Source organism: Artemia sp. Qi Xiang Cuo, chromosome 4 (genome assembly GCF_049724085.1).
Source record: "Artemia sp. Qi Xiang Cuo chromosome 4, ASM4972408v1, whole genome shotgun sequence".
Classification (NCBI taxonomy): Eukaryota; Metazoa; Arthropoda; class Branchiopoda; order Anostraca; family Artemiidae; genus Artemia; species Artemia sp. Qi Xiang Cuo.
The window spans coordinates 71,950,360-71,972,725 of NC_142797.1; the positions used below are offsets into that span (position 1 = coordinate 71,950,360).

General features: G+C 35.2%; 1 protein-coding gene across 2 annotated transcripts in view; it reads right to left on the reverse strand.

Annotated features, from left to right (window-relative positions):
* The window catches only part of ReepA (Receptor expression enhancing protein A), a 129,001-nt gene extending 106,837 nt beyond the window's left edge, over nucleotides 1-22,164 (reverse strand). The window contains exons 1-3 of one of the 2 annotated variants that reach the window (XM_089088521.1): nucleotides 22,136-22,159; nucleotides 21,995-22,073; nucleotides 6,792-6,864 (exon numbers count right to left, since the gene is read on the reverse strand). In XM_089088521.1, the coding sequence (XP_088944647.1) occupies nucleotides 6,792-6,864; nucleotides 21,995-22,026 (105 nt within the window). In that variant the 5' untranslated portion in view covers nucleotides 22,027-22,073; nucleotides 22,136-22,159. Of the gene's footprint in view, nucleotides 1-6,791; nucleotides 6,865-21,994 lie in introns of both variants that reach the window. The other variant, XM_089088522.1, reaches the window with a different exon arrangement.
* Nucleotides 22,165-22,366: the final 202 nt, after the last annotated feature.

The following is a 22,366-nucleotide window of genomic DNA, read 5'->3' on the forward strand; positions in this document are numbered from 1 at the left end:
GGCAAGCCCCCTAATAAACATTTTAAAAATATATGCATATAGAAGTTCGTTACATAAGTTAATTCGTAATTACGTATATTTATTAATAATAAAAACATTCGTAAATAAAATTAAACAAGTTTCGAGAAAGCCATTTAACCAAATAAAAGTAAAATTAATATGCAAATTTTGTTTTAATTATTCTTGTACGGGGAGCAAAAATCAAAACCTGCATTAATTCAAAAACGTTCAAAAATTAAATTAAAAAAAACAAGTTTTTTTAACTGATAGTAAGGAACGACGTTAAAACTTAAAACGAACAGAAATTATTCAGTATATGAAAGGGGTTGTCCCCTCCTCAACGCCTCGCTCTTTACGCTAAAGTTTGACTTTCTCACAGCTCTTATTTTTTTAAACAATAAAAAACTTTAGCGTAAAGAGTGAGGCGTTGAGGAGGGGACAGCCCCTTTCATACACGGAATAATTTCCGTTCGTTTTAAGTTTTAACGTCGTTCCTTACTATCAGTTAAAAAAACTTGTTTTTTTTATTTAATTAATAGTAAGCAACACAGCAGAACAAGTGTCAACACCAGTTTTCTGCCTAACACCGTGAAAAACCAGGCTGTCTAGTAGTGATTCTTGTTCATAACTATCCAACTTATTCTCAAGCCTATTCAGCCTGTCTTCTAAATTTTCAAGTTCATTACTCAGTCCCTTTAGCAACTTTTGGATTCGCTGAAATTTGGGGTTAAATTCAGTAGCGAGAACATCATAAATAGGACTAGCAATAAGCTCAGTCGATTCCTTAAGAGAGTTTGAGCTAGCCAGTTTTTCCGAAACTTTTCGAGTTATACTGTCCATCAGGTCATTTTTGGTTTTATCCAGTTCAGCTGGGGCAGCTAAAAGTTTCTGTTGTATCGGGCTAATACTGCTAGGTAATGTTACTGCTGGGCCATTTGCTTTGCTTTTATCATTACCTCTCAGTGCATATGTTTTTGACAGTCACATCTAAATATCAGGCGTAGTAGCAAGCTCTTCAAAAGCTCTTTTTGAAGCAGGAGCAGACAAATTAACAGTGGTAGGATAATAAACTTGGAGATTTGCATCCACGAGGCGAAATTCATCATGCGATCCACAGCAAAATGCCGTATAAACTGGCTTGCCTCGTGTATCTTTACCAGCTTTGATTATTCTTACTGGGCAGAGAGGATAAACCTTGAACTTCGCAAGAACAAGATCAAACTGTTTAAAAGCCATGATTATCAGTAGCAAGATAAAAAAAAGAAGCAAAAGACTTATCTTTGTGAGGCCAAACAAAATATTCCAAAAAAATATTAAAAAAGTCCAGCGCCAGCCAGCTAATTTATAAACCAAAACAGGTATTCACTCGATTATTACGTCATAACACGGGTGAAATGAAAATAGGTCTTGCCTCGGGAGTATTTTCCACGGAGGCCGGGGGTTAAACACCAGCCACCATTCACAATTGAGTGTTGGATGTAAAAATTATCCAAAATCTAAATGAATATCCTGAATCTAGGTCACTTTAACCCACAGCAAAATGTTACGAAATAACAGTCACTCAAATTTCTCTCAAACTCTAATTTCTGTTCGTTTTAAGTTTTAACGTCGTTCCTTACTTTCAGTTAAAAAAAACTTGTTTTTTTTATTTAATAGCCCTAGAGAGCGGTATCGAACCACATTTTCGTACAGCCTATTGTTTGAAATACGATCAGTCAGCCAGGTACACAGAACAATCCTTAAGCAATTTCTCTGGAATACATCTCGCAAATCTTCATCCACTTTTCGAAGCGCCTATGCTTCAGAGCCATATTTTAGTACTGTCATCACTGTAGCTTCTAATATTCTAATCTTGGTTTGCAGACATATCTTCCTATTCTTCCAAACTATTTTTAATTGAGAAAAAACACCCTGAGCCTTGGCTATTCTACTTTTAACAACTTCACAGCTCCCATCATCTTTACTAATGATACTACCAAGGTAAGTGAAGCTGCCCACTTGACCAATCTTTTCATTACCCAACTTCACCTTCTCATCGTCACTTATTCCTAGCCATAGTGACTTAGTCTTCTGAACATTAATTTTCAAACCTATTCTAGCACCTGAACTCGCAAAATCTCTAAAAGCTCATTCATTTTGCTCACACTTTCCTCTAGGATGCTTAAATCATCAGCATAATCTAAGTCCAGGAGACTTTTTCCTCCCCATTTGATTCCAAGGTCTCCCATTGCCTTCCCTGTGCTCCTTAATACAAAATCCATCAAAATAATCCACATTAAGGGAGTTAGAACACAACCCTGCTTAACTCCTGATTTAATACATAACCAGCTGCTAACCTCATTTCCTACCTTAACCGCAGCAGTGTTATTCTTGGACATAGCACTAACCACTTTAATGTATTTGTCTGGTATACTATACAAGGATAAAACCTTTGCTAAAGCTCTTCTATCAACAGAATCGAATGCTTGTTCATAATGTATAAAACTAAGGACCAAAGGTGTTTGACAACTCAGGCACTTCTCAATTATTAACCTAAGAGTGAAAATTTGGTAGACGCATACCTTTTCTAAAACCGCACTGTTCTTCTCTTAAAACTTTGTCTATGGCATCTCTCAGTCTAAAAACAATCATATTACTAAATAATTTGCTACCTAAAGAGACCAGACTAATGCCTCGATAATTACCACACTCACTTTTATTACCTTTCTCATAAAATGGCTTAATTAAGATTTTCCTAAAATCATTTGGTACTTCCCCTTTTTCAAAAATCATATTCATAATCTTCAGTAACTTATTTCTAACGTCAGAGCCACCATATTTAAGAAACTCATTTACTACCCTATCATCACCTGGGGCCTCGTTATTTCTTGATCCATTTAGTACTGTCGTAAATTCTTCCTCGCAAAACAGATCTTCCTTCACATCCAAGGTATCACAAACTTTTTCATTTTCCTCTATATCTTTACCTGCAACTCTATCTCGGTTTAGCAAATTCTCAAAATGTTCTGCCCATCTCTCTTTAATTCTTTTCTTATTGCTAATTGTGGCCCCGTTCCTATCTTTAACTGGGCCAAGTCCAGATTGACTACTCCCTCTCAATTTATTTACATGCCAGTACAATGTTTTACTATTATGCCGTCGAGCTGCATCTCCCAGATCCTCGGCAATTTTATCCATGGCCTCCAATTCACACCTCCTTAGTTCATATTTTAATGCTTTCTCCACTTTCTTTACATTTCTTTTGTTTTCATATGATCTGTCACTCAGATAAATCTTGTACAAGTAGACACTACAATCTATTAAAAAAAATTTCTCGCTTGAAGGAAAAAAAATCCCAAACATTACATCCCTTCCCCAAACTTCCCTCACCACACATATTCATATTTCTCATGAACCAAGGAACAACAACCAAAAGATTGAAGTCGACAAGCCCCACCAATGCAGAGACCACTCTTGCACATAAATTATTTTGACTGTGGATAACAAAATGAATAATATGTCCATGTTATTTAGAATATTCTGTAGAATATATATTCCTAAATTTACGAGGCTTGATACATTACTGTCCTCTTTTTTTAACTTATTCATTCAGATTTATAGCCTATTTTGGCCAATCACTCCCCCATCAACTCTGTTTTTTTCTGCACATTGATAGAGTACATCTTCGTGGTAGAGAGTGATCTTCTTGGTAGAGAACATTCTCTATCCTGACAAGGGTAAATCCTTAAAATCCCTCTACAAAACATTTCCCATAGACAAAATCGATGTTCCCACGACCTGACAAACATATCCTCAAAAGATTCAAGTTGATCAGCTAAGTCGCTGCGAAATACCTCCCCCTCCCTATCCTTAGCCAAAAGTTATGTCTTGAAGCTGGGCAGCAGTATGCTAAACAGGAGACTTAAGTTCCATAAGCATGTACATGAAGATTCTGATCTGAATGTATTGGAAGCTAATAAAAGGCATAACAATCAGCAGAAGTCCATAGCTCTTTGGGTTACAAGTTACCCTCCATGACAGAGAAAAATCCTGGACCAATAAACTTTTAAGCACCCTGGGCTCTCTAGGTCAACTATCTATAATTTTTGCGGCTTTCAAGGTCAATTATCTATAATTCCTTGATAAAGATATCTTTAGTTATAGGTACCTGTTAGAGATTACAGGCTCACTTTAGTCCTCCAGCCATACTGAAAGTAAATCCTTATGTAACTCTTTTTCGTGTAAGGACGCAATATACCATTATTTTATGTTAAAAAGTTGGTATTCAGGGGTTGCTGGAGGGGCCATTTGCCGAGTTGGCCATTGACCGAATTCTCTTTCATATTTTACAGTCAACCTGACTTGTTTTTTGTCCTAAGTGATTTTCTGTTTCTGATGTGGATAAGAAGAATAAAAGTTGACAGACCCTTAAAATTACCAAAATGCATCCCACAAATAACTTTTGGTAAAAAATACTGATGTATTATACCTCCCCTCAGCCCTTCAAGGATTATTGATTATAGTAAGCAAAAAGCAATACATCTCTTATTTGTTAAGCTGGTACTCTTGCCTTGGACTAAATTACTAGCATCTATACTAAGAGAGTAGAAAATATAAGCTCCAACTTTTTTTTAGCAATGAGAGAACTATCAAAGTTTCAAAAACACATGCGATAGCATTCCTCTAATCCAGTCCCAAAACAGAAAATACATAACAACAAACTCAACCAAAATAAAAAAAAAAACAAATAGCCTATAACAGTAGACGGCAGCACTTTAACACCAGTGGCAGACTCTTTTGGATGTCTAAAAATTTTTATTCTGTATTCTAAGAGAATATGTTGTTGACAGGGCAAGGGAGCCAACATATGCTTGAAGCATTTTCAGTTTTAGTTTAATTTAAATTTGAAACTGGTTTCAGTTATCCCCTGTTTGTAAAGCTTTAGAGCTATTAAATTTAAAAAAAACAGGTTTTTTTTACTGAAAGTAAGGAGCGACATTAAAACTTAAAACGAACAGAAATTATTCCATATATGAAAGGGGCTGTCCCCTCCTCAATACCTCGCTCTTTACGCTAAAGTTTCTTATTGTTTTAAAAAATAAAGTTGTGTGACAGATTCAAACTTTAGCGTAGAGAGGTATTGAGGAGGGGACAGCCCCTTTCATATACGGAATAATTTCTGTTCGTTTTAAATTTTAATGTTGCTCCTTACTTTGAGTGAAAAAAACTAGCTTTTTTATTTAATTTCTGAACTTTTTTGAATTAATGCAGCTTTGATTTTGGCTCACCGTAAATGAAATCGACTAGGGATTTGCCCCCTAGTCGGTACCTTGCTCTTTACACTAAAGTTCGAATTTTGTTCGAATCACAAACCACTGAATCACAAAGGCCGGTTAATTAGAATAGATAGCTCTTTTGAAAGTACTAATAAAAACTTTAGCGAAAAGGGCGAGGTATTGACTAGGGGGAGAACCCCTCATATACATAATAATTTCTGTTCGTTCTTAAGTTTTAATGCTGCGCCTTACTTTCAGTTGAAAAACTTTTTTTTTTATTTAATTTCTGATCGTTTTTTAAATAATGCTGGGAAATCTGGCACCCCCTTCATAGAAATGTCCCTTCCCCCAAGGAAACATACTCCATGGAAGGATCCTCCCCCGTAAGCCCCACCTCTGACACCCCCCCCCTCCAACCATCAGAAAAAATCCCTCCTGAAACATTTTTATACTTCCCATTAACCAATACTATATGTAAACAATGGGCAAAGTTCATAACTTCCAGCCCTTCCCCCGGGAACTGTGGGGAATTAAGTCATCCTCAACAAAATGGCCATCTCAAAACTTTGATTGGGTGACTTTGGGAAAAAAATTAGTGTGGGAGGGGGCCAAGTTGCCCTCTAATTTTTTTGGTCACTTAAAAAGGCAACTAGAACTTTCAATTTCCGTTCAAATGAGCCCTCTTACGATATTCTAGGACTACTGGATCGGTACGATCACCCCTGAAAAAAACAAAAACAAAAAACAAATAAACACACATCCATGATCTTTCTTCTGACAAAAAATACAGAATTCCACATTTTTGCAGATAGGAGCTGGAAACTTCCGCAATAGGGTTTCACTGAATCCCAAGGTGTGATTTTCATTTAAGTTCTATGACTTTTTGGGGGTGTTTCCCCCTTTCTTCGAAAATAAGGCAAATTTTCTCAAGCGCGTAACTTTTGATGGGTAAAACTAAACTTAAAGAAACTTATATATTTGAAATCAGCATAAAAATATGATTCTGTTGATGTATCTATGGGTATCAAATACCCGGTTTTTAGAGTTTCGGTTACTATTGAGCTGGGTCACTCCTTACTTACAGTTTGTTACTACGAACTGTTTGATTCTGCTTGAATAGAGCTTTCCTCTTAAAGCAGAACATGGTTCAAGGACAAAAGCTTGACAGAACAACTTCAAATAGTACCCTCTGACAAAGACAAAGCTCCTCTTCAGCTCACACAAATTAGGCTCTAGCTCAATAGTTCAAGCTCAAGCTCTCGCTCTAGCTCAAGCTCTAGCTCAAGCTCTAGCTCAAGAAAAAGAGAAAATCGTTCTTTTTGGCTCTAGACAAGTATTACACACAGCTTTTTAAGATGTGATACCACATTCATCAATCTGGTCTGAGATTGAAACTTTCTGTAAAAGCTAGCCATTTTCCTACAATAAACTGAAATCACAAACACAGGAAAAAAACAGTACAAAACCAAACTATTAGTCCTACAACAAAATACATGACCTAAGTAACATAAAATTTAGAGGAAATAAGAGACTTACATATTCTCTGACATCTTTGGTTCTGATTGCCTTGTAGGAGGCATATGCTGGATAAAGTGTGCCCAAGGCCAACCTGCAATGAATACGAAATCTGGCTTAACCTTGTTTCAAATTCATCTATTGAGTCTAAAATAAACAAACATATACTGAACTTTGAGTCTATTCATTGATTAAGGTATCAGTGGTGTAGCATGCTTAACTTGCGCCCTGAGCACTGTACCTTTTTAGCCCCCCCCCCCCCCACACACACACATTCAAAAGCCACACAATATTATATGTAAAATATACTCTCAAATTAGCAAATAAAGAAAGTGGCATAACTAAAGAAATAGGCTCAAAATAGGCTTTAAATTTGAGACAAAAATGTAGATCAAGCAGTTCATGGTAATGAACTGTAAGTAAGGAGCAACCCGGCTCAATAGTAACCAACACTCTAAGAAACAAAATTTTGATAAGAATAGATATATCAAAAGAACTGGATTTTTATGCTGATTTCAAATATATAAGTTTCATTAAGTTTAGCCTTACCCATCAAAGGTTACAAGCCTGAGAAGATTTGCCTTATTTTTGAAAAAAGGGGAACACCCCCTAAAAGTCATAGAATCTGAATGAAAATGACACCATCAGATTCAACATATCAGAGAACCCTATTGAAAAGATTTCAAGGTCCTATTTGTAAAAATGTGGAATTTTGCATTTTTTGCCAAAAGAAAGATCACAGATGCATGTTTATTTGTTTTTTTCTCAGGCGTGATTGTATTTACCCAGTGGTCCAAGAATATCGTGAGAGGGTTCATTTGAACATGAATAAAAATTTCTAGTGCCCTTTTTAAGTGACCAAAAAGATTGGAGGGCACCTAGGCCCCCTCCCCATCCCTTTTTTCTCAAGTTTGTCTGATTAAAATTTTGAGATAGCCCTTCTGTTCATCATAGTCGAAAGGCACAATAACCATGCCTTTGGATAGCCAATAACATGACCCCCACAACCCCAGGGGAAAGGTCTTGAAGTTAAAAAAATTGCCCATTGTTTACACATAGTAGGCTATTTGTTATTGGGATGCATGCATACATTTTAGGGTGGGAAGACGAATTTACTGTGGGTTTTTTTTCACAGGGGAACTTTTCATGGGGAGGGAAGTTTCCGGGGGGTGAACTTGTCAAAGGAAATTATACACCAGGGGAATCTGCCAGAATTCCTATACAAAACACCTTTTATTTCTTGCTTTCTCTTTCCCATTTCAATGTTACGTGTGGAGTTGTTAAGGGCCCTGGGTAAATTTTCACTGGGATTGAGTTGTCTAGCGGGTATATCCATGGTGAGAATATTTCTCTGTGGAGGTGGGCCGGATTTCAGTTTATTTCCAAAACATCAGAAATTATATAAAAAAAAGTTTTTTTGCAACTGAAAGTAAGAAGCAACATTAAAACTTAAAACAAGTAGAAATTATTATGTATATGAAGGGGGTTGCCTCCTCCTTAACACCTTGCTCTTTATGCTAAAGTTTTAATTTTGTCCCAATTCTTAAAGAACGCCTTCTAAAACACTATATTCATTTAATTGGAACAATAAGAAGCTTTTTCAGAGTACTAAAAACTTTAGCATAAAAAGCAAGATGTTGAGGATGAGGTAACCCCTTTTACATTTGTAATAATTTCTGTTCGCTTCAAGTTTTAATGTTACTCCTTACTTACAGTTAAAAAAAAACTTTTTTTTTTATTTAATGACAAAACAAGACTGGATTTTAAATGTATGTGCCTATCTAAAATTAGTTCAAAAGATACCTATTATTTATTATGCATTTTTATAACAATAGGCTATATTTTAAGGACACACTGTTTTAAAGCAATAAAAAATAGTAAATATTTAGTATCCCTAAGGAGATATATATATTTAATAATAATATGATTATAAGACATTATTAAAGCTAATTGTTGTGCATACATTTTCCTTGCTTTTAATAGAGCAAATTTATTAATAAAACCATCAAAGTTGATCATTTCAATCTGTTGTCTTCCCACACTTAAAAATACTGTGTCACTTAGGCAATCATGTCCCATCATTTATTTTAGATATGTCAAAATTAATTTTAATTTGATGAATGAATGCTCACAGCTAGCAACTGATACTGAGTAAGACAGGAGCTTTTGGAGTTTTTTCGCCACTCTCAGGTCTGGAAAAACATCTTCTCCATACGAGGAAGTATAAGAAATTCTAATAGAGTTGTAGGTTCAATTTCTTTTCAACTGCGGAGTAATATTTTGCAGTCGCATATTTTGATAAAGAATTCTATTCCATTGAACTCTGTATTATAAAGTGCACCCAAATTTTTACAATTTGTTCCAAGGTTTCTATTAGCACCATTCTTGTTTAAGAAATGTTGAATGTCTAGTAGAAATACAAATTTGAAATTAAAGGCCACTTAATCATGTTTATTTCTTGCTTGACATGATCAAGAACAATTTTCATAATGCAAGAAATTTCTTTTTTTAATGCAGGCTTCACAGCTCTGTCACAAGTGATGACATGCTGTTAGTCCTGTTAATTACCATGCCATAAGGTGTTTACTATACCTTCTTTTGTATGCCTCAAGAGAATGATTTTCTAGGATTACTCCTATTGGGAGATAATTCCATATGGTGATGCAAAATTTCAAGCTAAATTTATCTTCAAGTATTCTTGGCAGGTTGTGCCCTGCACAGGGTAGTCCTGTCAAGCTTTACTTTGGCGAGTTGATTGCAAAGCCTTTCTTCTTTGGAAAAAGTCTTGATACCTCCTCAGATTGGAGGGCAATGCATGTATATGTAGAACACCTACATTGAAACCATTTAAAATAATCCTGGATTGACTGCAGGGGTTTGGCTTCAGAGTTGCTAGAAATTGCTGCACAAACTGCTCAGTTTTGGACACATTGAAGAGGAGCAATGTGGCTAGTTATACACCAGCAAAAAGACAACTTATGTATTCCATGACTGGTCTGATACATGACGGAAATAGTATAAAAATGGACTTGTCAGGGAGGAGACTCTTCTGAGATCTTCATCTTTTGTGATGGAGATCATTGTTGTTGTGTCATCAGCAAAGTGGTGAGGCTTTTCCACAAGGCTATCCCCTAGATTCTGCAGAAAGAACACTATTACCTTAAATTACCTTAAATCGCACAAGCCAGCGATAAGGACAAATCCTGTAGACGTCGGTCAATGATGATGGTGGCTCAGTTCATTGGGCACATCCCAAACTGTGCGCCATGGCTTGCTGCACCAATCTCTGTCAACAGCTGACTTGAAGGCTTCAGTATTAGGGGACATGACTGCATTTTGGCTAAGGGAATTCCATAAGCCAACCACACGGTTGGAGAAAAATTTGTTTCACAGCCTGGTATTAGCGCGCTTCCGGTAGAGCTTTAGGGGGTGCCCTCTTGTTCTTGACGAGCTATCTAACTGGAATAAGTCAGGGGTGATATCGTGGTTGCAGATCAATTTGAATGTCATCTATACATCTCCTCGCTTACGTCGGTATGTGAGAGAAGGTATTTTGAGCCTCTGGAGTCTGGTAGAATATGGCAAATTTTGAAAACCCCTTATGCATGTCGTTGCTCTCTGCTGCACCAATTCCAGACTCGATTGGTCAAGCTTGTTAACTGGCGTGGCAATGGACATCCCAAATTCTAATTTTGGTCGGATCAGGCCCTTTAGGAGCTTAGTAATCACTGCTGGAGATCTACTGCAGAATGTTCTCTTTATTATACCGAGAGTTTGGTTGGCTCTGGCTCCTGCAGACTGCGTGTGTAAGTTGAATTTGAGCTTGTTATCAACCAAGACTCCCAGATCTTTTTTGCAGTGACTGGTTGTAAGTGGCTGTTTAGAACCACAATTGGATTCCATAAAATACTGGCTGAGAGGGTTGTTTGCTCCAAAGTGTATGACCTTGCATTTCTGGATATTAAATTCTAGTCGCCAGGTTTTTGTCCACATTGAGAGTGCATTAAGATCTGTTTGGATGTCTTTGGTACTTTGGGGGTCATAAATTGGACCAATTATTTTGGAATCATCAGCATATAAGCAAATCTTATTCTTTATGATTGAGGATGCATAATTAATATAGATGTTGAATAGAGTTGGGCCCAAAACCGTGCCTTGGGGTACTCCGCTTTCTACATCTGCTGATTCTGAGAAGAAAATTGATCCACCATCCCCAAATACTCTTACCATCTGCTTCCTGTTGGTAAGAAATTGCATCGTCCAATTTATGACTTCATCGTGGAGGCCTATTGCGTGGAGTTTAGAATTTAGCCTCCTATGACATACTTTATCAAATGCTTTCGCTAAGTCTAATAATATCATATCAACTGGGGATCCCGTGTCCATAAGTTCTGTGACATGCTCGTAAGCATCAATGAGGTTAGTATCAACTGATTGACTGGGGCGGAAGCCATGCTGGCTAGGAGATAGTAGCTTGTTCGCATTTAGGTGTTCAATAATGGCTGAATTAACTATGCCTTCAAGAAGTTTTCCCACTCCCGAGGTGAGACTAATTGGTCGATAGTTGCTGGATTCATCTCTGCTGCTTCCTTTATGAACAGGTGTAATGTAAGCTTCCTTCCAGTCTTGTGGAATAGATTTAGTATTTAGGGACTTTTGGAATAGTAGGGTGAGAGGATGTGATAGTACTGCATACGTCTCCTTTAAGAGCTGAGGGGGCACTCCGTCAGGTCCTGTTGATTTATTTGGGTTACTCTTCTTTAGTCGAGTCTCTACATCTACCTTAGTAATATTAATGGGCGGCATACTTTTTTGAATTTCGTACTGCGGGGGATCTGGAAGTGGGGCATTATCTGCAGCTGTGAATACTGAAATAAACTGCTTATTTAATGTATTAGCTATCTCCCTTGGGTCGCAGATTTTAGATCCATCTTGTACAAGTTGAGTGACAGAATGCCTTCCGGGCTTACCCGATGACACATATCTCCAAAATTTCTTAGGGTTAGTTTTTGTTGCAGCTGCCACTGATTCCTCATACTTCTCGGTGATATTTCTGGAGAGACTTCTAGGCTTGTTACGCGCCTGCTTATATTTTGTGTAATAGTCAGCCTAGTTTTGATTCTTTGTGTACAGCTTCCAGTATTTCTTTTTTCTGTTCCTAGCCATTTTTATTTCTTTTGTAATATACGGGAGGGTTATTGGTTTCCTTTTCCATTTTGTAGAAGAGTGATTTTCAATACCCTTCAGTAATATTCTTTTCGTAGTTGTCCATGACTCTTCCACATCTGTATTGTCAATGAAAGACCAATCACATTGAGTCAGTTCCTGACGAATTAGACTGTAATCAGTGTACACGTGTTTTGTAAATTCTAGTCTTTGGGGATACAGTCTAAAACTGCAACTTATGACAATGTGGTAACTAGCTCCAAATGGTGGTAGGGGCTCGATGCTTATTATAGACTCTTGGTCTTTTGCTAGTAGTAGATCAAGTAGCAAAGGGTTCTGACCATTTCTATATCTTGTTAGGACGTTAACTGCCTGGTACAAAGAATGATTAAATAGGCACTCCAGGAATGGTCTTATGGAAGTATTTTAAGAAAAACCGAATCTGTTGACCCATTGAATATTTGGGAGATTGAAATCACCAACAATAATTATGTTTCCTTGTAGCTTCATTTTAATATCAATTGAATTACTCATAGCAAGTAGAGAGGATTCAAGGCTAGGGGAACTGGGGCTTCTATACATGCAACCAATGTAAAATGGCCCACAAGGCAGGAGGACAGATATCCACACTTGTTCAATATATGGTTCATAATCTGAATTAATATCAATGCTTCCTACCTTCAGAGAGCTTCGGATGTACACGGCTATTCCTCTTCCTCCTTCTCTAGATAAGTTGGTGACCAAGGTATAATCGGGTATCTGGATCTGGGTATCTCCAAGAGGAGTGTTGGTCCATTTAGGTTAAATCTCGCAGAAAGCATAAACGTCTGCTTTTTCCGTCGAAACGGCATATTTTATCTCATGGAGCTTTGACGTTAAACAATCTACGTTACTGAAAACAACTTTCAGACCATTGTTCATCCAATGCGTACAACTTTTATTTAGGCTATTATCCAGATCATTACATTCCCCAGACTCTATGCTGCTGTGGTTTAAAACATCACTCATGAAAACAGTCTGCTCGGAAAGAATACAGCTTACTGATCTCGGACTGTAAAAAGATTCACTTGATTCATCAATAGTACTTATTTCAACATTATAAGACACAGGGCTATTTACACTATTATCTATATTTCTTTGAGAATCATCTAGTTCGTGTCCATTGCAGCTGGTGCTGCAGAGGTGGGCACGTTTTTTGGAACAATTCTGTTGCCTCGAATGACTAGGTTTTCTTCACCATTAGCTTGTCGCACATGAAGTACTTCACACAGCTTTGTCCTCTTTATACGGTCGGCTTTTGAAACATCATTTCTAAACTGAATTTGGCCTGTTCCTTTTCTCTCATATGACTTTTGCAGGATCACTTTCTTAATTTTTAATTCATCAACCGAAAAATAATGAGGCTCACCTTATGCAAATTATTTTCGTTCCTGGAGTTATTGGGACTGACGAGGCGGCGAACATTTTTTACAGCTATCCGTTGTAGGCCGTATTCGTTACATAAGAAGTCACGAATGAATGTCTCATCATTGGGTTGCGGCAATACTCTGAATGCTAGAATATTTAATTTGCGTCTTTGTTTGTCTCTATCTTCAGCGATCAATTTTCTCACGTGGCTCTCGAGTTGCTGGTTCATTTCATCTTTAAGAGATTCTACTTGAGATTGGATTAGCTTTTGTAACAGATCAGGATTACTAGCAGCCCCCGGGGCTTCTTCAAGCGAAGTAATACAAGTCTCAACATCCTTGAACTTGGCATCAATGTCTTTCTTGAACTCTTTTTTAAATTTACTAAATGACTGTTTAACTGCATTCTTGATTTTAATATCTAGGTCCTGTACAGCAGTTATTGCAGGTTCAAGTGGTTTAAGGATTTTGTTAACTATTGCTTGTATTTCAGCTGCACTAGCGCCACTATGGGCGTTACCTTTACAAACAGGACACTTCCATTCGCAACCTAATCTCCATGTCATTTTTGTCAGAAGATTATACTCGGTTTGCTAATTTCAAGGCAATTGATGCAAAGCCATTGTTTACAAATGTCGCAGTTCATTGCACTAGATTCTTCATCCAGACTCTCATCACAAGCAGCGCAAATGTCTTTCCCTTTTCTTGGCCTTTCTCGATGCCTTTTTGGTGGCATTCTGCAACTTTGCAACTTTCAGGCACTGATATCAAGGCGACACCAAATAAAACGCAACTCAGGTAACAGGTAATAGAACGCAACTTGGATAACAGAACAACAACTTGGATAGAACACAACCTTGACAATTTTCGAGGTAGACAGAATGTGGGAAGTGCAATACTCAAATCACCTATTCCCAGCAGTTTAAGGATTAAAATCCCGCTGGTACCAATTCGGCCTCTTGTTTGTTTGCTATTGCTCCCTTCTGCACAAATTATCCACCAAAAATACGCAAAAACGGACGAGCCAACGTAATCAATGGTGTTTTTACTATCTAGCGTTTGGCAACTGTGCTTTATTGCTGGCTGCAAATTCGGAAGAAGGAGAAGGACACTGAATTCAGATTGGCCTTATTTACAAACAAACAAACAGCTGTTTATTAGTAGACAAAGGACAAGTCCCTTGGGAATAGAAAATAAAAAATTTCTAACATCTCTTAGATATTTTCTAATATCTCTAGCTCATTTCCTATACATTTTGTGGCATCTTCTTATATGTATTGTTTTATCAATATCCCATTTTTCACAAAGCAACTTTACTTTTTCTATTGCCTCTTCACAGAGCTTGTCTCAAATTTTGGCTAATTCAGTTGCTAATTATTCTAGATCGTGGAAGGCTTCTCTACAATTCATCCTAGGATCTTGTATTCTGAGCAGCATACAATCAATTGTCCTCAAAATTTCATACCAGAAATGAACTAAAGTAAAAATTTACAAAAGAATTGTAGCTTCAATTCTGGTGTCACTTGAAGTGGTAGTGCTATCTGCTAATTTTTCTAAGTTATACTATATTCTCTATCCTATTGACAGGAATGCTAACTGCTTGTATTCTGACACTCCATTGTGTTTCAGATTTACATTTCATACTTCTTGTGAAAGCATTTTTAATGATTCCCATCATAATGTTGAACATGAGAAAAAGAGATAGGCTATATGTTTTCAATTATTCCTAAACATGTCACATTAATTGTGTCTTGTTTAGCAGCAGTAACTCCTACTAAACTCAATGAATGGTTATCACAATTTACAAACAATATGATTTTTCTATCAATATGATGATACTTCATGATTTTTCTGTTATTCTTTGTTGAATGCCAGATGTAGGACCTACCATCATAGCAGCATTCTTGTAACATTGTGATCTGCAGTATGTTAATGAATTTTAATTGGAATGTAATTTGTCTTAAATTATATTTTTGATTGATGCTGCATCTTTAGCATGTATTTCAATAAGACCCCAAGAAGATTCTTTGATGGAAATTTTTTACTGATAAAAGCAACATCAACATACCTAATGAGTGCAGACATTTTTAACAGACTTGGGGCATTTTTTCTTGATGAGAGATATCAGGAGTTGAATCAAACAAAAGTCCATAATATTTATTTCTTTGATATGGTTTATTAGTTGATTTAGAACTGTAGATGCAAGAAAATGAATGAATTCATTTTGAATCTGTGTTGACAAATATGAGACAGTTCTTTGAGTTTTTATGCCAAGTTCAAGATGAATAATCAAACTGATCAATTCAAATCAAACTGAGCTACAAGTCAGATCAAACTGAGCTACAAGTCTAAATAAAGATAATAGATTCCCTACATTCTTACCATCTTAAAGTGCTAGTTTTTCAACACAGCCATGTAGAGGAAGAATTTGCATAATTAAATACTTCATAGAAACTAATATTGTTTTCAATGTATTTTGCCCCTTTTCTTTTTCAGATTGAATTTGTTTGTTTTTTTAAGATACATCAATTCCTGTTCTACTCATTAATCATTATTCTGTTTAGACTTTTCTTGAACATACAAATAGCAAGCCAAACTATGGAATCCTATTTTTTTAATTTTTTTTTTCATAGAAAAGAATATGTCAATAAAAAACAAACAGAAATTAATTTAAAAAACCTCTCCCACAAAACAGGGTTTTGAAAGAAAACCAAAGAACTCCATTAACAAAAAATGAGCAGAAATTAAGTCAAATAATTTTCCAAGCATAAAACCACCACAAATCTCAATAAATAAATAAATAAAACCTGAAACAAATGGAAATTACAATAAGTAACCAAGTCAAACTCAAAACCAGCAGAAATTAACATGAGTAGGGCTAACAATCCCCATGCCTTCTCAAGACCAGAACACAATTTCCACTTTACTAAAAACAAAATACATTTTAATTGTTTTCACTATTTTAACTTAAATAAATAAAAGTTATTCACAGTTTAAGAAATAAATATCAATCTATTGTCATTTGTTTTTTATTTTCTTTTTTTTTAGTAAAGTGTAAATACTTTGTTCTTGAGAAGGCCTAGGGGTTGTCAGCCTTACTCATGTACATTTCTGCTCATTTTAAGTTTGACTTGGTTACTTATTGTAATTTCTGTTTGTTTTGGGTTTCATTTATTTATTGATGGTATTTTGTGTTAGTTTTATGCTTGGAAGATTATTTGACTTCATACCTGCTCATTTTTGTTTGAAAACTTATTTTGTGGAAAGGTTTTTTTTTAGTTAATTCTCTACAAAGGAAACACTATAAAATTCTCAAAACTACTTTAAAACATTCTAAAAGACCTTTATGTTATTTCTAGATTCAGACCATTAATCTACTATTGCCCCCCCCCCCCCCCCCAAAAGAGAAAAAAATAGTTAAATTATATACTCAACAAAATTTCAACAGCACAGCTCTTTTCTTCTTATTAATTTATCAGAAAACAGTAAACAAGTAGGATGAAGAATGGAGTCACACTACTGAAAATTCATCAAGATTATATAATTGAGGCTATCTATTTGTCCACCTTGGTGGGGGTGAGGTAGAGTTTAATGGTTTGCATCTGGAAAAGATATAAGCAAGTATATTAAAGTGTTTTAGAGTGGTTCTCAGAGTTTTGTAGTTTTTCCTTATGGAGAGTAGAACCAATAAACTGATATCTTTACAAATTCTTTTGAACCCTTTACATCAGAAATTATTGGAGTTATAGAACATTTTAATTGTAAAATTAGGCTAAACCTTTAAATATGTGACCAAGATTAGGCTAAATTGATGTCTATTGGTATATTTGGAATTGTGAGTGTTTAGATTATTCAAGTGAATCATATGCATGTTAAAAAGATTTGACATGGTGAAACAATCAACTTTCTAGGTGGTATCACAGAGATAAACTGGTGAAGAGGTGATTTGCTTTCCAACTACTGTACTGGATATCTTAGTCTACCCTATTTTTATTTAATTAAGATGTTTACTTCAAAAGAGCCTCTCTCTCATTCTGTTACCAAGTTTATCACAGGCCAGTGCCCCCTTGAAAGGGGAAGAAAAAAGGTAAATGCTTCAAAAGACCTCCTCAGGGGATAGCTTATGCACTGGAAGCATTCCTGAAAGTTTCATTCAACTGTTTAAGCTGTTTCCAAAACAGTAAAGCTCTATCTAATTTTCTAGTCAAGACCTATTCAGGCTTCTGTAGGTTTAACCTGAGGGGGGGGGATAAATTTGGAGGAGTTTACATTAATGACCAACCAATAAGGTAAACATACCACTTGAAGCCTTTTTTATGCTCTTTCCAAATATAGGCTAATAGTTGATTTACTCAGAAATTCAGTTTTAAGCCTTTTATGGACCCTCAACGCTTATTACCTTTTCTCTTAGTTTCAACAACATAAGCTATAAGTCTAGGATTCCAGCCATACATAAGGAAACATGTTAAGAAAAGAATTCTTACTTCATAATATGCAGAATGATCCAAAAAAACATATTTTTGCAAGGGGAGAATCTTTATCTCCATTTCTTTCCTTTGTTTTCCAGTTTTGTAATAATTTTTTTTAAAGCCATGCTTTTGATAAGCATTTTGTCTGTTCTCAAATTTGTGTTGAGAGATATGATATCCTAAAAAATGTGTTTATAAATGGCATTGATCCTGGCCATTTGTAATAAATGCACAGTTTAATAAATGTTATTGAAATTAGCATAGCATTGCTATTGAAACCACCCCTGAGGTTTCAATAGTGATGCATATAAATTAGTTTTGTAGATTGTGTAGCATTTAACACATTTAGCCAGTTTTTCAAAATTGAAAAAATGTTATTGGGACAAATTATGATTTGTTTTAGAAAAACAAGGAAAGAAGTGAAGATGAAGGTTCTCCCCCTGCAAAATACACTAACTAGGATTATTCTGCATATTATGAAGTAAAAATTGTTTTCTTAACATGTTTCCTTACATATAGCTGGAATCTTAGGCTTATACCATGCATAAAAAGGTTAAATACAAAAATTTTTGCTTTATTATAGCCTAGCCTAGTCTATGCAGAATAATTTTAGTTTGGGTAAATTTTTTGTTATTCATATTATTGACTTATGAATAAATTAAACATACCACTTGATGACTTTTTTTATGCTCTTTCCAAATATAATAATCATTTTTGTCAGAAATGAATTTTAGCAGAGAAAAGCTAAGAGAAGGATTGTATATATCAGAGAAAAGCTAAAAATTTAACCTATACATCAATTATGGTTATTATTATTAAAATTATTTAAGATCAAACACTTGAAATTATTAGTTTATTGACTTGCCAACAAGGACCTCTTTTTAGAAATACCAATTATCCTATTTTGATGCATACATCCTTTTAGTGTTTTAGTATATATTATTATATTTGTAATCAGCATAAAAAAGGCATCAAATGGTGTATTCACTTTAATCCTAACTCAATAATATGATTTGGTATATATTTACAAATTTTTCTTTTCAACTGCTTGTCAGAACAGAGACCACATTTTTAATTTAGGCTATGCTAACAACTTATTGGTGAAAACTTGGTAAAATTCTACTTTAGTTACTTTTACCTATCTTGGAAAGGGGTGAGGTTAGGAAAATGAAACTTTCAGGGATGGGTCTACAGGCAAAGGTATGTCATGGGAAGGTATTTTGAAGTACTTATCTCCTCTCATTCTCCCTCTAGAGGGTCCTGAAATTTTCCTACATGACAGGTCTATACCTAGTCCTTGTGTACCATTGAAATTTTGACAAAACAACATTTTACCTTAATTTTCAATTATCAGTTTCTTTTTCTCTGGCTTTTGTTCTGAAGATGTAATTCCTATTATTTGAGTAGAATTTTAAGACATATGAATGTTAATTTTTAAAATTTAGGAAATGTATTTGAATATCTTTAAAACTCTATAAATCAGGATTGAGCAAAGTTGTGAGGCTGAAAACAATTTTTTTGGACTTCATTTTAAGCAGAAGATCTATTTTTACAAGTTTTCACTTTTATAACACACAGATTTTTAAAGGTCAGGACCATCTAGAGGGAGGGAGTATACCCAGTGGATAATATCTAAAAATTTCTATAATATAGAATGTAAAAATAATATCCAACCATACTTAGTTATTGCCAAAATTATCAAACTAGTTAGCTATCTGAAAAATCCTTTTAAGCAAATAAGGAATTATCCAACTTGGAAAATAATTAAAGTTTAAAAGAAAAATACTTTTACCTTTCTAGCCAAATCTAATAAAGCATTAGGCCAACTTAGTATCTCTAACTAGGTTGATAATACTTTAACTTAATGCTTCTGATATATATCTAACTAGACAGAAAAGTAAATTCTTTATGCAAACTAGTGATAATATCCAACTAGTCAGACAATTTTTCTCTTAGACATAGCATGAACATCTAACTTGGTGGATAACACTTTGTCTTAGCCCTTGTGATATTAATCATACTAGGTAGCTTAGTAACTTCTTGCCTAGTTAAATATATATCAGAAGATCTAAGACTCAGCATTATCTACTTAGTTAGATATTCTTGCTGTGTCTAAGAGAAACAATTTATCTGGCTAATTAGATATTATCTCAAAACTGCATAGCCTAATGGAAATTATTTATCCTCCTAGTTGGATATATATCAGGAGTGTTAAGACTTGGTATTATCCACCTAGTTAGATGTTCATGCTGGGACTAAGAGAAATGAATTATCTGGCTAGTTAGATATTAACTCAAAACTGCTTAGAGAATCTTCTTATCTGCCTAGTTGCATAAATATCAGAAACACTAAGCAACATTGTTATCCAACTAGGTAGATATTCTCTCTGCCCAAGAGAAACAATTTATCTGGCTAGTTGGATATTAACCCAAAACTGCTTAGAGAATCTTCTTATCTGCCTAGTTGGATATATATCAGAAACACCAAGCTAAATTATTATCCAACTATGTAGATATTCTCTCTGCCTAAGAGAAACAATTTATCTGGCTAGTTGGATATTAACCCAAAACTGCTTAGAGAATCTTCTTATCTGCCTAGTTGGATATATATCAGAAACACTAAGCAACATTATTATCTGGCAAGTTGGATATTAACCCAAAACTGCTTAGAGAATTGTCTTATCTGCCTAGTTGGATATATATCAGAAACATTAAGCAACACTTATTATCCAACTAGGTAGATATTCTCTCTGCCTAAGAGAAACAACTTATCTGGCTAGTTGGATATTAACCCGAAACTGCTTAGAGAATCTTCTTATCTGCCTAGTTGGATATATATCAGAAACACTAAGCAACATTATTATCCAACTAGGCAGATATTCCCTCTGCCTAAGAGAAACAATTTATCTGGCTAGTTGGATATTAACCCAAAACTGCTTAGAGAATCTTCTTATCTGCCTAGTTGGATATACATCATAAACACTAAGAAACATTATTATCCAACTAGGTAGATATTCTCTCTGCCTAAGAGAAACAATTTATCTGGCTAGTTGGATATATACCCCAAACTGCTTAGAGAATCTTCTTATCTGCCTAGTCGGATATATATCAGAAATACTAAGCTACATTATTATCCAACTAGTCTAGGTGGATATTCTGTATAGGCCTATTGAATAGACAGTCAAATATTCAGCTAGGTAGGTAAAGGTGTAAGAGTCTTAAAAATGTTATTATCTTTCTAGCATGATATCTTATCTTGATACTAAGTGCAGTTGGATATTATTTTTACATTCTATAGAATGTAATTTTTTTAAGAATATCCATTGGGCACCTTCCCTCTAGAGGGAGAAGAGTGGTGGTAGGTACTTCAAAATACCTTCCTGAGACATACTTTGGTAAAGTTCTATGAAATCATATTATTGAGTTAGGACAAAAGTGAATGCACCATTCAATGCCTTTTTTTATGCTGATTACAAATATAATAAGCATTTCTATTGGAAATGAGTTTCAGCCCCCGCCCCTATATAGGCCAATTCAGGGTTAGGTTAGGTATAGCCTAGGTCAATATATACAAAATCATATTATTGAGTTAGGACTAAAGTGCTATATATGTCAATTAAGTGCTAGGTGAGGTAGAGCCTATATAGGGGGGGGGGCTGAAAATCATTTCCGGCATAAATACTTACTATATTTATTCTAAGGATAAAAAAAAGGCATTGAATAGTGCGTTCACTTTAGTCCTTACACAATAAAATGATTTCGTATATATTGACCATAGCCTATATAGGGTGGGGGGGGCTGAAATTCATTTCTGATGGAAAGGCTTATTATACTCGTAATCAGCATAAAAAAAGGCATCAAATGGTGTATTCACTTAATTCCTAACTCAATAATATGATTTCGTAGAACTTTACCTATACTTTAGCCTGTAGATATATCCCTGAAAGTTTCATTTTCCAAACCAAATTCCTTAACAAGATAGCCAGAAGCAGCTAAAGTAGAATTTTACCAAATTTCAATTTAAAACAACTATTATATTTGGAAAGATTATAAAAAAGGAGATCAAGTGGTAAGTTCACCTTATTAAGTGATGTAATGCAAGCTCCTCCAAATTTACCTAATAGGGTAGCTTATCCTATGGCTAGGCTACGTGACTGCAAAAGAAAATAGTCTAGGCTACTTACACAATGATCCTGGATAGAAGAGCAGCGACCATAATAAATGAACCAGTTCTTTGTTTCTAGGTAGAAATAGTTCATAAGGTTCTTCAATTCTTCTTCTTCTTCTATTTAACAGCAGTTCTATTAACAGAAGTTCTATTTAACTTCTTCAATTATTTCATCCAGAATAAGCTTATTTTTGTTTCTTCCTTAAGGTTCTCTAATGACAGGGTTGCCACCTACATTTAATGCTCGAAGGTTCCTGAAATAAAGTCGCGTCTAAATTCGGACCAGTGTTTGGGGTTTGATGCGTTCAACCAATAGGTCATATGCGATCGTATCATTGGATAATTCTGTGCCTTCTGTAATCACTAGCCTACTTGACTGTCACTTCAG